The 16,331-nt window shown below is 41.0% G+C and overlaps 1 protein-coding gene across 1 annotated transcript; it reads right to left on the bottom strand.

Annotated features, from left to right (window-relative positions):
* Positions 1-3,561: 3,561 nt before the first annotated feature.
* On the bottom strand, positions 3,562-14,860 carry LOC110494134 (protein unc-119 homolog B). Its single transcript, XM_021568902.3, has 5 exons — positions 14,480-14,860; positions 14,115-14,228; positions 13,862-13,961; positions 8,242-8,414; positions 3,562-6,487 (listed from the first exon to the last, which is right to left on the bottom strand). The coding sequence occupies exons 1-5, from the start codon at positions 14,712-14,714 to the stop codon at positions 6,372-6,374; spliced, it is 738 nt and encodes a 245-aa protein (XP_021424577.1). The 5' UTR covers positions 14,715-14,860; the 3' UTR covers positions 3,562-6,371.
* Between the last annotated feature and the right edge of the window lie 1,471 nt (positions 14,861-16,331).

The following is a 16,331-nucleotide window of genomic DNA, read 5'->3' as shown; positions in this document are numbered from 1 at the left end:
TCATTTCTTTACATTGACCAACCTCATTTACACTATTAGCTGTCCTTTGAGCATTTTGCACTTGAGCAATAGGCTTGCTATCAGCTACAGTATCTTTGGAAAAGAAGACAATGTCAATAGAACGTGTTTGCTTGTTGAAAAAGGATTTGACATATCCTTAGTTGTGTGGTTCATGATAAATGTCAGGCCTGGGCACGTATCTACCACTAAGGCACCGGCATCTTCAGGTTAAGTAAACATTATACATCAGACCATTTAACTTTGGTTAACCATTGTACTAGAGCAGGAAATTCCCGTTTTCTTGACATGGTAACCATGTTGTAACCATATACAATGTTGCTTAGATGTTGGCCCATCATTATGTACTTGACTTTACAACAATGTCTTTGGCCATTGGTCACATGGTCAATGCAGTCTCAAAATGAGAATATCGGGAAGCATTGGTCTTGACCAATGAACAAGTGACAGATCAACTACCAAACAATGTTAATAATCGGTCAGATCAGAAACTCCTCCCATAGGGACCTTCAGAGGAAAGACTTTGCCCAGTGGCGAAATCCACTCGGTTCATCTACAAAGCACCTCTGCCAAAGACACACACAAGTGAAGTCGGAATAGGGCCCTGTATCTCTTTTAATCCTTTTTCCACCCCCCCCCCCCCACTTCCATCCACAGGGCCCATCAACGCCATTCCTCCCTTCTATTTATAGGATACGACTGTCCCCTCGTCCGCTTCACTGCAAAAGCAAAGACATGGGGGTGTATCTCAATAATCAACAGTGGCTACCTCTCCTTGTCTCCTCTCCTTTATCTGCACTGATCCCAACCAGAAGGAATAGGGGTGAAAGCAATGGCGGATGCCTATCAGGAACCATAATAAACAAATCCTGCATAGAAGCCCATGGTTATTGATTTATGGGGAAAGGGCAGATTGAGCTATCTGATTCAGAAGCCTACAGTTTGACCGTGTCCTGCTTTGTTGTTTGATTGATTGTGTGTGTGTGTGTGTGTGTGTGTGTGTGTGTGTGTGTGTGTGTGTATACACTATGAGAGAGAGAGAGATGGCATTTAGAAGAGAGCAAGAGAGGTAACAAATGCTGTAAATGTTGTGTATTCCAACATGTAGCATGAACTTGTATATTTACATCTAACTCCTCTCACCTTTCACCATGGTAATGTGGCCCTCAGGCAAAGACTTTTGTGTGACCTCACCAGTCAGGAAATATCAGATGGCAAAATCAACAAGAACAGAAATTGTCTGGTAATATCACTGACGATTGCAGAGACTCTTCTGCAGTTTAGGTTTTGGTCACTCATTTGGCAAAATGCAGTAATAATATCTATGACCACATTTCAATATTAACAGGAGCAGTTCAGCTGGAGGGGCCATCTTGTGGACCGAACCTGAAGTGCAACATGAAGTTTAATAACTTACCAAACAAACAAACGAATGTGTGACAATACACACACACACACATACTAAAATGAAATGAAAACCATTCAACAGAAAGTGACAGGGGAGAGAGTGAAAGAGAGATGCAGAAAAGAGAGAGCTGACAGAGGGAGGTAGGGAGACTAGGGAGAGCTCCATTGTGGGGATTTTGTGAGGCTCAGATTGTCTTCTTCTCTGGGAAAGTGGAAACTCAACACTCCTCTCCAGAGGTCTGGTTACCAGGTGAGAGAGGAAGAAAGAAAGGAAAAACAGAGAGAGGAGGAGGGAGGAGCAAAGAGGTGTGGAGAGAGGGCTGGGAGATGAGGGAAGAGGACGAATGAGTTTTGGACATGAGTTAGAGAGGTGGAAAGAGATACAAAGAAAAATAGAGGGGAACAGAGAAAGGGGAAGATGTAGAGCTGTACATACAGATAAGAAAATAAAGAGTGAGAAAAGGGAGGATTTGTTTAAAGTCCCAGAGGACTAACTTAGCTGGGGGTAACTGTTCCACAAAATCACAGAATAATACTTCGTTTAGTATTCCAAAATATGTCATTTTACGAAATTCTCCTGTATCGGATCTACAACACAATCTGTATTTGCAATCTTATTATAATAATAAGTTACATCTAAATAAAATTGAGTTATGATAGAATTTCGCCGGAGGGGATGGCTGCTGTTCTACGGGCTCCTGATCACCAGCTGTTCCTGACGACTGTGTGATTACGTCTCCGTAGCCGATGTAAGACTTTTAAACAGGTTAACATTCACAAGGTCGCAGGGCCAGATGGATTACCAGGACGCGTACTCTGACCGTGCGCTGAACCAGCTTCACTGACATTTTCAAGCTCTTCCTGACCCAGTCTGTAATACCTACATGTTTCAAGCAGACCACCATAGTCCCTGTGTCCAACAACGCCAAGGTAACCTGCCTATATGGCTAGTCACATATGTAGCCATGAAATGCTTTGGACCTAAGGACCTATCATGGTCAAAACACACCAACATAGTCGTGAAAAGGGCACGACAACACCTATTCCCCAGGAGGCTGAAAAGATTTGTCATGGAACCTCAAATCCTCCTAAATTATACAGCTGCACCATCGAGAGCATCCTGATTGGTTGCATCACCACTTGGTATGGCAATTGCTCGGCATCTGACCGCAAGGTGATACAGAGTGTAGTGCGTATGGACCAGTACATCACTGAAGCCAAACATTCTGCCATCCAGGACCTCTATACCAGGCAGTGTCAGAGGAAGGCCCTAAACATTGTCAAAGACTTGAGCCACCCAAGTCTAGACTGTTATCTCTGCTACTGCAAGCAGTACCGGAGCGCCAAGTCTGGGACCAAAAGGCGCCTTCACAGGCTTCTATCCCCGAGCCATAAGACAGCTGAACAGTTTATCAAATGGCTACCCAGACTATTTGTATTGACCCCCTTATTTTTTGCACTGACTCTCTTTCACAGGCTTGATGTACACGCACTGGACTCTAACCACACACTCACACATACTAGACTGACACGCCAACACACACACACACACATTCCTTCACAGACGCTGCTGCTGTTTATTTTTTACGCAGTCACTTTACCCCTACATACATGTGCATATTACCTCAGCTAAACCGTACCCCTGAATATTGACTTGGTATCGTTACACCTTGTATATAGCCTTTTTATTGTTATTTTAGTGTGTTACTATTTTTTCTCTAGTTTATTTAGCAAATGTTTCTTAATTACTTTTTTAAAACGCTGCATTGTTGGTTAAGGGCTCGTAAGTAAGCTTTTCATGGTAAGGAATACCTGTTGTATTCAGTGCATGTGGAAAATACAATTTGGTTTGATGGTTATCAATGGTTATGTTTCATTCATTTAAATGACCTTTCAACAGATTATGCGTTTAGTAATTGTTCTTGTAGTACAGTGTTTCCATTCGCCAAAACAGACGTCTCCATTGTTTCTTTATTGTCCCATGCCTCCCCCTCGTGGCCAACACCAGCCGTTACACTGTTCTCTCCCTAGAAAAGGGTGCTGACAATCTGGTAAACACACATCATACAGGTTGAATGAATGAATGGCATTGCTGAAGCACTGTTGCACCTCATCAAATTAATTTGAAAATGCACATATAGTATATTTATTTTATTTATTTTTGACAACATTTTTATTTCATACAACTACACACTTTATCCTGGACACCAGTAGTTAACAGAAGACACAATAATACACTATTTGATTTCTATCTAACAAAGATCAAATCACAAATTCCTTTAAATTTCCACACCACACATACTTTTGGTGTTTCTAGAGGAAACAATCCAAAACACTACAACATTTTACTTTAAAACATAATAAAAGTATCAACCTGACATATTATTACAATCAAGAGTTGAGTAATACACTGTATCCTATATGACTGCATATCTAATTATTGACTGTGAAAAACATTTCTGATCAGAGCTGTCTTCTCAGTTTATATAAATAAAATAAAAGCTATATATTTTTTAAGTGCCTTTCAAATCATCCAAAGACACAAAAAAATAAAGGACATATTTGTGTACATAAAAATGTAAGTTCTAGTTATTTTACAACCTGTGACTTTCACTGCTTTAGATTGTTTTTCTTGATTTGAATGTAAACGTACGAGTACACCTTCTGATCACCTTGTTTGTGAAGCAGGGGTTGGAACCAAAATGATTTTCCAATGGTTTTGTTCTGAACAGAATCCACATTTTTGGGGGGTCCATTCCACTATTCCGACCAGCAAAATAAAGTTTGAACCGGTTCGAACCCCAAAAAAGCACCGGATTATATAGCTCCTTTCTGTTCATTCATTTCGACATCAAATTACCTCACCAATCAGTGTGGACAGAGCAGCTTGCAATGGAGCGGATAAGCTATTTCATCTTTATAGGAAAGTCGTTGAAAGCTAATTGTCTTTTGCCGTAACAGCATGGTTCAATCATAATGAAAGACAAACACACACACTGTGCACTGTGCTGTCAGTCACTATGGACAAGTGTAGGAGGCCTGGCTTGAAGGGCATCTTGTCATGACATGCATTATCTGAATTAGGCCCAAAGAACTATACCTACACAGGAGGTATAATTATACCTACGCAGGGGAACTTTGAATGTCTTTGAACTTCAGAGAGTTGGCTTAATGTTGGACCAGAAATAACATTAGCTAACAAGCTTGTGTGTGCAGAGCAGCACTAGAATTAAAAACTCGTCTTATCTTTTGTAGTTAATAAATCCAACGTGAAACAGTATAACTATAGTATCCTTAACCAGCATTGAAAAACTTAATCCATTCTTCTCTAATAAAAAAATCTCTCTCCCTAATTTCTGAATCACGCTTAAGTAGGCTACAGTAACCTATGCTTCGGTTGGGAAGTGGCAGGTAGCCTAAACATGCACACAAACTGGCAAAGATTTCCAGCTGGCAGGCAGACACTGGAATACGTTTCTGAGTAACAGAGTGAGGGCTTTGCATTGGCGCTTTGTTGCAATTTTTGTAGGAATGGAAAAAAATGCCCGGAACAAAGAAGAATGTTATTAACCGGTTCCCATGCTTTTCAAATAATGGTTCTGTTCTGGAACATTATAGATCACTTTCCTTCCTGATTCTGATTCTGTTCCTCGAATAATTACAGTTGAAGTCGGAAGTTTAAATACACGTTAGCCAAATACATTTGAACTTATTTATTTGACATTTAATCATAGTACAAATTCCCTGTTTTAGGTCAGTTAGGATCATCACTTTATTTTAAGAATTTGAAATGTCAGAATAATAGTAGAGAGAATGATTTATTTCAGCTTTTATTTCTTTCATCACAATCCCAGGGGGTCAGAAGTTCACATTCACTCAATTAGTATTTGGTAGCATTGCCTTTAAATTGTTTAACTTGGGTCAAACGTTTTGGGTAGCCTTCCATAAGCTCCCACAATAAGTTGGGAGAATTTTGGCTCAATCCTCCTGACAGAGCTGGCGTAACTCAGTCAGGTTTGTAGGCCTCCTTGCTTGCACACGCCTTTTCAGTTCTGCCCACAAATTTTCTATGGGATTGAGGTCAGGGCTTTGTGATGGCCACTCCAATACCTTGACTTTGTTGTTCTTAAGCCAGTTTGCCACAACTTTGGAAATACACTTGGGGTCATTGTCCATTTGGAAGACCCATTTGCGACCAAGCTTTAACTTCCTGACTAATGTCTTGAGATTTTGCATCAATATATCCACATAATTTTATTTCCTCATGATGCCATCTATTTTGTGATGTTCACCAGTCCCTCCTGCAGGAAAGCACCCCCACAACATGTGTATTTGACAGTGAGTGTGTGAGTGCGTGGATGTCTTCCCCATTCCCATCTTAATTATATTTCCAGACTGGAGTGTGGGCCTGAGCACAGCAGGTTACGATAGAGAGAAATAGAAATAGGGAGAGAAAGAGAGAAAGATTGTTTGTCTGCCTGTGTGTGTGGTCATTGTTGGGTCTTTTACGGGTATGACTCACTCCTAAAAAGCTGCATTTGGTGGGAAACTAGTGCTTCTCATGGTTCAACAAAAGTGGGGAATATGCTTTCCCTTAAAAGCCAAGGAGTGCACAGTACATCAACTGTCCAACTACACACTAAAATCAACCATTTGGTTAGTTGAGACACATCATTGGGGTTCAACCTGCTTCCTTTTGGTGGTACAGAGAAAGCACTATTGGCAGAGTTTTGCCATACTACTGCCAGTAGTCTATGTGGCTCTATGCGGCTCTGTCCTGCTGTTTTTAAACTTTTCCATACTATACAGCTATACCATGACAATAAAGGCTTTTTTAACTTACAGTAATCCACATTTGGGGGAGAGTCTGCTGGTGTGAGTATAGGCTTGGGCACAGCACGCGCACACACACACACACACGCGCACACACACACACACACACACACTCAATGCCTGCCCCCGTTATAAGCGTAGTCTGCCTTGTTGTGCATGACCAGTCTGTTGTCAACAAAGTAGAAGCTGTCTGACCTCGTCTCGTAGGGATGTTCCACCATCTGACAAACTGGAAGGGAGCATTTATTATTCTGTATTTCACATGTTATTAATGTTTCACATGTCTGGATAATGTATTCAAAAGGTGATGTGCATTTCATTCAGTAAATGATTTCATTTCCACATACAGTTGAAGTCGGATGTTTACATACACCTTGGCCAAATACATTTAAACTCACAATTCCTCACATTTAATCCTAGTAAATATTCCCTGTCTTCAGTTAGGATCACCACTTTATTTTAAGAATGTGAAATGTCAGAATAATAGTACAGAGAATGATTTATTTCAGCTTTTATTTCTTTCATCACATTCCAAGTGGGGCAGAAGTTTACATACACTCAATTAGTATTTGTTTGTTTTGGCCCAATCCTCCTAACAGAGCTGATGTAACTGAGTCAGGTTTGTAGACCTCCTTGTCGCACACACTTTTTCCAGTTCTGCTCACACATTTTCTATAGGATTGAGGTCAGAGCTTTGTGATGGCCACTCCAATACCTTGACTTTGTTGTCCTTAAGCCATTTTGCCACAACTTTGGAAGTATGCTTGGGGTCATTGTCCATTTCGAGGACCCATTTGCGACCAAGCTTTAACTGATGTCTTGAGATGTTGCTTCAATATATCCACATATTATTCCTCCCTCATGACGCCATCTATTTTGTGAAGTGCACCAGTCCCCCCTACAGCAAAGCACCCCCACAACATGATGCTGCCACCCCCATGCTTCACGGTTGGGATGGTGTTCTTCGGCTTGCAAGCCTCCCCCTTTTTCCTCCAAACATAACGATGGTCATTATGGCCAAACAGTTCTATTTTTGTTTCCTCAGACCAGAGGGCATTTCTCCAAGAAGTACGATCTTTGTCCCCATGTGCAATTCCATAACCATATTCTGGCTTTTTTATGGCGGTTTTGGAGCAGTGGCTTCTTCCTTGCTGAGCGGCCTTTCAGGTTATGTCGATATAGGACTCGTTTGACTGTGGATATAGATACTTTTGTACCCATTTCCTACAGCATCTTCACAAGGTCCTTTGCTGTTGTTCTGGGATTGAGTTGCACTTTTTGCAGCAAAGTACGTTCATCTCTAGGAGACAGAATGCGTCTCCTTCCTGAGTGGTATGACGTCTGCGTGGTCCTATGGTGTTTACACTTGGGTACTATTGTTTGTACAGATGAACGTGGTACCTTCAGGCGTTTGGAAATTACTCCCAAGGATTAACCAGACTTGTGGAGATCTACAATTTTTTTTACTGAGGTCTTGGCTGATTTCTTTTGATTTTCCCATGATGTCAAGCAAAGAGGCACTAAGTTTGAAGGTAGGCCTTGAAATACATCCACAGGTACACCTCCAATTGACTCAAATGATGTCAATTAGCCAATCAGAAGCTTCTAAAGTGGGAATTTTGGGAATTTTCCAAGCTGTTTAAAGGCACAGTGAACTTAATGTATGTACATTTCTGACCCACTGGAATTGTGATATGGTGAATTAAAAGTGAAATAATCTGTCTGTAAACAATTGTTGGAAAATGTACTTGTGTCAAGCACAAAGTAGATGTCCTAACTGACTCTTGTTAACAAGAAATCTGTGGAGTGGTTAAAAAACCAAGTTTTAATGACTCCAATCTAAGTGGATGTAAACTTCCGACTTCAACTGTAAATGTACACATTCTACTTATTTACTCCTACATTATTTAATCATGTAGCACTTTTCAAAAAACATCAGTAACGAAGTGCTTAATTGACTAATGGTTGGGATGTAAAACTCACCCAAGCTCTCGGACAGCTGAGGGAACTCGTAGATGTGTTCGCAAGTATTGCGGCTGTTTGGGATACAGAAGCCGAAGTCAAAGTCAAAGCTCTTCAGGAGGTGATCCCTGAAGTAGTGCCTCTCAATCATCCTGAAGCTGTTCAGAGGCCGTGTGCCAACTGTAAACTCCACTCTGACACACAGACAGAGAGAGAGACAGACATACAGACCGACAGAGAGGGGGTAAACATGCAGTAGGTACAGTACGTGAGTAAACGTGTGGATCGAAAAAACTATGCTGTCTGTGCTGTGCTGTGTGTGTGTCCTACAAGAAACATGGTATAGAGGAGATGGACCCACTGGTTGCCCTCTAGGTTACTGAGAGCTGGTAGTCCCATCCAGCAAACTACCAGGTGTGAAACAGGGAAGGGACTCGGGGGTTATGCTAATTTGGTTTAGAGCAGACCTAACTCACTCTATTAAATTAATCAACTGAGGCACATTTTATATTTGGCTAGAAATTCTAAAGGAAGTTATCTCAACAGAGAAAAATGTCCTCCTGTGTGCTACCTATATCGCCCCAATAGAATACCCATACTTTAACGTAGACAGCTTCTCCATCCTGGAGGGAGAAAATCAATAATTTCCAGGCCCAGGGACATGTACTAGTCTGTGGCAACCTAAATGCCAGAACTGGACTTGAACCTGACACCCTCAGCACACAGAAAGACAAACACCTACCTGGAGGTGACAGCATTCCCTCCCCATATGCCCCCTAGGCACAACTATGACAACATAACCAACCAAAACGGGTCACAACTCCTCAGCTGTGTCGCATGCTGGGTATGTACATAGTCAATTGTAGACTTCAAGGGTAAGACTCCTACGTTAAGTACACCTTTAGCTCATCTCTTGGCAGTAGTACTGTAGACTACTTTATCACTGACCTCAACCCAGAGTCTCTCATAGCGTTCACAGTCAGTCCACTGACACCCATATCAGATCACTGCAAAATCATAGTCTACTTGAACAAAGCAATACTCAATCATGAGGCATCAAAGCCAAAGGAAAAAGCTAAACAGCATATTTGACCTCTCAGCTTCCCTATCAAATCTAAAAATTTCAAACAGAAAACCGAAGAAAATTAACAAAAATGACAAATGGTTTGATGAAGAATGCAAAAACCTAAGAATGAAATAGAGAAACGTATCCAACCAAAAACATAGGGTGGGTTGCACAAACATGGATTAACTCTTAAACTGGGTTAAATCAAGGTTTATCTATTAATCATGTGGTACCAAATTGTAAACCTAGTTTTAACTTAAATCCTTCCTCTAATGTTAAATGTAGCTTTCACTTTAAACCTAGATTAATATTAAGCATGATTAAAATGATTTTTTAAAAATATATAAACTTAGATGGGAGATTAATTCTAAACTGCCACTTTAGGTAATTTAACTGATAAAATTGCAGACCAAAACAAGTTCCTCAGAGAATAATTAGAGACAGTTTGAATCCTGTTTAGTTTTATGATAATTAACTCATTATTAGCAGGCTATTTACATGCCCATTTTGTACAACAATTGAATTGGGGCTTATGATATGTCCCACCTTGGTACGAATGATGATGTTATGCAACATGCTGTAACGGGCTGATAACGTTAACATTGTAGTGAAGTTGCATTAACATTAGTTTTAACGTGCATTATAGGCATTGATATTTACCAGTTATTTATGCTTACTAAATATTGGTGGGTCAAGTTGTCCGTCGATATCATAGGGGTTATGGAGAGGGGCAAACTGCTGGGGAATCATCTCGCATATCTTCTGGGTGATAGGATCAATTCCCTTGGACGGAGGCCCCCGTCCCGCTCCGGTCTGAAATAGCCCCCCGCCTCTCCTCTGCCGCATCCTTCTTGACTTTCGCTTTTATGTTTTTTCCAGCACTGATCCAGATTCAAAATTAAGTGGTGCAACACATCTCTGATTAATTATAAACCTAGATTTACAAAACCTAGATTTGCTCTAATCCTAGGTTAATTTAAACCATGTTGGTGCAACCCACCCATAGAGACCCAGAAAACCTGAGCCTACGCCATCACTATGGTTAATCACTAAAACAATACAGAAATACCACGGAAAAAGAAGGAACAGCAAGTCAGAAATAAGCTCAATGTAATTGAAGAATCCATAGACTCTCACCACTTCTGAGAAAATTGGAAAACACTAAACAAACAACAACATGGAGAGTTATCTATCCAAAATTGAGATGTATGGGTAAACCACATCTCTATAACAAAGAACAAACAGAAAAAACATATACATGATCAAATACAAATCTTAGAATCAACTATTAAAAGTAGAGGTCGACCGATTAATCGTAATGGCCGATTAATTAGGGCAGATTTCAATTATTCTTATTTTTTTTACACCTTTATTTAATCTTTATTTAACTAGGCAAGTCAGTTAAGAAAACATTCTTATTTTCAATGACGGCCTAGGAACGGTGGGTTAACTGTCTCGTTCACAGGGGCAGAACAACAGATTTTCACCTTGTCAGCTCGGGGGATCGAATCTTGCAACCGTACAGTTAACTTGTCCAATGCTATAACCACCTGCCTCTCGTTGCACTCCACGAGGAGACTGCCTGTTACGCGAATGCAGTAAGCCAAGTTAAGTTGCTAGCTAGCATTAAACTTATCTTATAAAAAACAATCTATCATAATCACTAGTTAACTACACATGGTTGATATTACTAGTTTATCTAGCGTGTCCTACGTTGCATATAATCTGACTGAGCATACAAGTATCTGACTGAGAGGTGGTAAGCAGCAGCAGGCTCGTAAGCATTCATTCAAACAGCACTTTCGTGCATTTTGCCAGCAGCTCTTCGTTGTACGTCAAGCATTGCGCTGTTTATGACTTCAAGCCTATCAACTCCCGAGATGAGGCTGGTGTAACCAAAGTGAAATGGCTAGCTAGTTAGCGGGGTGCGCGCTAATAGCGTTTCAAACGTCACTCGCTCTGAGACTTGGAGTGGTTGTTCCCCTTGCTTTGCATGGGTAACGCTGCTTCGAGGGTGGCTGTTGTCGTTGTGTTCCTGGTTCGAGCCCAGGGAGGAGCGGGGAGAGGGACGGAAGCTGTACTGTTACACTGTCAATACTAAAGTGCATATTAGAACATCAAATAGTCAAAGGTTAATGAAATACAAATGGTATAGAGGGAAATAGTCCTATAATTCCTATAATAACTACAACCTAAAACTTCTTACCTGGGAATATTGAAGACTCGTTAAAAGGAACCACCAGCTTTCATATGTTCTCATGTTCTGAGCAAGGAACTTAAACGTTAGCTTTCTTACATGACACATATGCACTTTTACTTTCTTTACCAACACTTTTTTTTTGCATTATTTAAACCAAATTGAACCTGTTTCATTATATATTTGAGGCTAAATTGATTTTATTGATGTATTATATTAAGTTAAAATAAGTGTTCATTTAGTATTGTTGTAATTGTCATTATTACAAATTATATATATATATATATATATATATATATCTTTTTTTTAATCGGCCGATTAATCGGTATCTGCTTTTTTGGTCATCCAATAATCGTTATCGGCGTTGAAAAATCATAATCGGTCGACCTCTAATTAAAAGACTACCAGAACCCACTGGATTCTCTAATTACATTGAATGAACTACAGGACAAAATACAAACCCTCCAACCCAAAAAGGCCTGTGGTGTTGATGGTATCCTCAATGAAATTATAAAATATACAGACCACACATTTCAATTGGCTATACTTAAACTCTTTAACATCATCCTTAGCTCTGGCATCTTTCCCAATATTTGGAACCAAGGACTGATCACCCCAATCCACGAAAGTGGAGACAAATTTGACCCCAATATATGCAGCAACCTTGGCAAAATCCTCTGCATTTTCATTAACAGCAGACTGGTACATTTCCTCAGTGAAAACAATGTATTGAGCAAATGTCAAATTGGCTTTTTACGAAATGACCATACGACAGACTACGTATTCACCCTACACACCCTAATGGACAAACAAACAAACCAAAACAAAGGCAAAGTCTTCTGATGCTTTGTTGATTTCAAAAAAGCTTTTTACTCAATTTGGCATGAGGGTCTCCTATACAAATTGATGGAATGCGGTGTTGGGGAAAAACAAACGACATTATAAAATCCATGTACACAAGCAGCTTAAGCCCCACTCCGTTCAACATATATATCAACGAATGGCAAGAATCTGAGGTCAAATGTTTTGACTGTTTGCTCCCCAACCAAGGAGGGCCTACAGTAGTACCTAGATCTTCTGCACAGATCCTCAGACCTGGGCCCTGATAGTACATCTCAGTAAGACAAAAATAAAAGTGTTCCAAAAAAGGTCCAGTTGCCAGGACCACAAATACAAATTCCATCTAGACACCATTGCCCTAGAGCACACAAAAAACTATACCTCGGCCTAACATCAGCGCCACAGGTAACTTCCACAAAGCTGTGAACGGTCTGAGAGACAAGGCAAGAAGGGCCTTCTATGCCATCAAAGGGAACATACAATTTGACATACCAATTAGGATCTGGCTAAAAATACGAGAATCAGTTAAAGAGCCCATTGCCCTTTATGGTTGTGAGGTCTGGGGTCCGCTCACCAATCAAGAATTCACTAAATGGGAAAAACACCAAATTGAGACTCTGCATGCAGAATTCTGCAAAAATGTCCTTAGTGTACAACGTAAAACATCAAATAATACATGCATAGCAGAATTAGGCCGATACCCGCTAATTATCAAAATCCCAAAAAAAGGACGTTAAATTCTATTTAGGAAATTCTAAAAGGACGTTAAATTCTACTTTGACTCTGTACAGACTCAGTGAGCATAGCCTTGCTATTGAGAAAGGCCATCGTAGGCTGACCTGGCTCTCAAGAGAAGACAGGCTATGTGCACACTGCCCACAAAATTAGGTGGAAACTGAGCTGCACTTCCTAACCTCCTGCCAAATGTATGACCATATAAGAGACACATATTTCCGTCAGATTACACAGACCCACAAAGAATTTGAAAACAAACCCAATTTTGATGAACTCCCATATTTATTTATTTTACATTCATTTAACTAGGCAAGTCAGTTAAGAACAAATTCTTATTTACAATGACGGCCTACCGGGGAACAAGTGAGTTAACTACCTTGTTCAGGGGCAGAACAACAGATTTCACCTTGTCAGCCTGGGAATTCGATCCAGCAACCTTTCTGGCCCAACGCTCTAACCACTAGGCTACCTTCCGCCCCATTTTAGTGAAATACAACGGTGTGCCATCACAGCAGCAAGATTTGTGACCTGTTGCCACAAGACAGTATTGTAAATACAACCCATATTTATGTTTATTTATCTTCCCCTTTGTACTTTAACTATTTGCACATAATATGACATTTAAAATGTCTTCATTATTTTGGAACTTTTGTGAGTGTAATGTTAACTGCACATTTGTATTGTTTTTTCCCACTTTGTTTATTATCTACTTCACTTGCTTTGACAACGTTAACATATGTTTCCCAAGCCAATAAAGCCCTTAAATTTAAATTGAATTGAAAGAGAGAGAAAGTGTTACGCACGTGGCTCCCACTGTCCTCAGTTGTAGGAATGCTGCTGTGAACTGGTAGCGTACGAAACGTCCTGCACTCATGTCTCCCTCTCCATTCTCCTCGTCTTCCTCTGAGGTCAACGACACAACACACACCATTTATTTTTACACCAATGGCACGGTGATGATTTCCAGTACATGCAACAAACACAAACACATGATCATATTAGTCAGACATACTACAGTGGTAATACACAGACACACAGAGAGAATATGGACTGTACCCGTATGAGGTGGTTTGGCAATTTCAAACAACACAGTCTCTGTCTCCAGGTCTCTGATTTTAAAGCGAATGAAATCTATGTTGAAGATGTTGTCCTCTGGTTTACACAGGTACCCTGGGATGGACATACAGGTTATGGGTATTCGGTGGCTGTTTTACAAGATCTAGTGTGCAATAGAATTATCTATCTTCTGATCTATTCATCTATCAGAGCGACTATGCAGGTAAATAGACAGACATTCGTGTGCTAGTTTTACCCAACGCCACACTCAATGCTCAACGCCACACTCAATTACTGAATGCCACACTCAATTACTGAATGCCACTGTATATAAATGCATCTTTCAGAAAATAGATATATCCTACCCCGTGTAGCAACCCGCAATCCTAGGACCTCTTCAGGGGTGATGTGGCCAACTTGTGTCCGCAGATGGTCTTCTGTGACGGGCCTACTATCAACCTGGCTTCGCCGAGACTTGAGTCTCTTCAGAACCCCTCCACTTGGCTTGCGCTCCCGCGCAGGAGCCGCGGAACTGTGCCCGGCGCTCGAGACATTCTCAGCAGCAACAGGCGGGTCGATGCGGCCTTTAGCTCCGCTCATAATTCCCAGTTATGATGACAACCTTGCCTATCTGTCTCTGTCTCTCTCTACCTTAAAGTAATAAGATGGCGTCGTAGTTGTTGACTGACGAATCTCCGCTTCTCGTTGATGGGTCAAGCACTTGTTTTTTTAGGCACATGCTGTACAGTTGCCATGACAACTGATCAGAGCGCAAGTGTAGGTGAAAGGGGGACTTTCAAAGGAATAACACTAGGTGGCAGGATGTGCACCACACCTGGCATAGGTTACATATGCTTGCTTAAACGCACACTCAGACTTTTATGCGCCAAGGTCGTTTGGAGAGATTGCGCCAAAATGGATTTACGCATGCGGTGGGCAAAGGCACTGAACCTTTGCGCCTACTGGTGTTGTGTTTAACCACCACTGATTCACAGTCCCTCAATATTTTAAAGTTACAATCTGTATGATGTATTGCTGTACCATCATTGATTCAGGCAGCTCGAGACTCAAAGCGAATGTATGCTTTATCCTCCTATGTGGTCAGAGGCTCTGTATGGAGGGGTGTGACGCAATTGCGGAGCCTCCAGAGGCATTTTTTTATTTATTTTTTATTTCACCTTTATTTAACCAGGTAGGCAAGTTGAGAACAAGTTCTCATTTACAATTGCGACCTGGCCAAGATAAAGCAAAGCAGCTCGACACATACAACAGAGTTACACATGGAGTAAAACAAACATACAGTCAACAATACAGTATAAACAAGTCTATATACGATGTGAGCAAATGAGGTGAGATAAGGGAGGTAAAGGCAAAAAGGCCATGCTGGCAAAGTAAATACAATATAGCAAGTAAAACACTGGAATGGTAGATTTGCAATGGGAGAATGTGCAAAGTAGAAATAAAAATAATGGGGGTGCAAAGGAGCAAAATAAATAAATAAATTAAATACAGTAGGGAAAGAGGTAGTTGTTTGGGCTAAATTATAGGTGGGCTATGTACAGGTGCAGTAATCTGTGAGCTGCTCTGACAGTTGGTGCTTAAAGCTAGTGAGGGAGATAAGTGTTTCAAGTTTCAGAGATTTTTGTAGTTCGTTCCAGTCATTGGCAGCAGAGAACTGGAAGGAGAGGCGGCCAAAGAAAGAATTGGTCCTGGGGGTGACTAGAGAGATATACCTGCTGGAGCGTGTGCTACAGGTGGGAGATGCAATGGTGACCAGCGAGCTGAGATAAGGGGAGACTTTACCTAGCAGGGTCTTGTAGATGACATGGAGCCAGTGGGTTTGGCGACGAGTATGAAGCGAGGGCCAGCCAACGAGAGCGTACAGGTCGCAATGGTGGGTAGTATATGGGGCTTTGGTGACAAAACGGATTGCACTGTGATAGACTGCATCCAATTTGTTGAGTAGGGTATTGGAGGCTATTTTGTAAATGACATCGCCAAAGTCGAGGATTGGTAAGATGGTCAGTTTTACAAGGGTAAGTTTCGCAGCATGAGTGAAGGATGCTTTGTTGCGAAATAGGAAGCCAATTCTAGATTTAACTTTGGATTGGAGATGTTTGATATGGGTCTGGAAGGAGAGTTTACAGTCTAACCAGACACCTAAGTATTTGTAGTTGTCCACGTATTCTAAGTCAGAGCCGTCCAGAGTAGTAATGT

The sequence above is a fragment of the Oncorhynchus mykiss genome, chromosome 17 (assembly GCF_057628025.1).
Source record: "Oncorhynchus mykiss isolate SJ-2025 chromosome 17, ASM5762802v1, whole genome shotgun sequence".
NCBI classification, from domain to species: Eukaryota; Metazoa; Chordata; class Actinopteri; order Salmoniformes; family Salmonidae; genus Oncorhynchus; species Oncorhynchus mykiss.
Note: the sequence above shows the minus strand (reverse complement) of the source record. Positions and strands in the feature narration are given on the sequence as shown.

Bases quoted from the DNA above. Each gene is read 5' to 3' on its own strand.
- LOC110494134 (XM_021568902.3), bottom strand. From the start codon at position 14,714: ATGAGCGGAGCTAAAGGCCGCATCGACCCGCCTGTTGCTGCTGAGAAT. The intron at 14,229-14,479 runs GTAGGATATATC...TGTCCATCCCAG, and splicing joins ATTGCGGGTTGCTACACGGG to GGTACCTGTGTAAACCAGAG. The intron at 13,962-14,114 runs GTACAGTCCATA...CGTTGACCTCAG, and splicing joins TGCCAAACCACCTCATACGG to AGGAAGACGAGGAGAATGGA.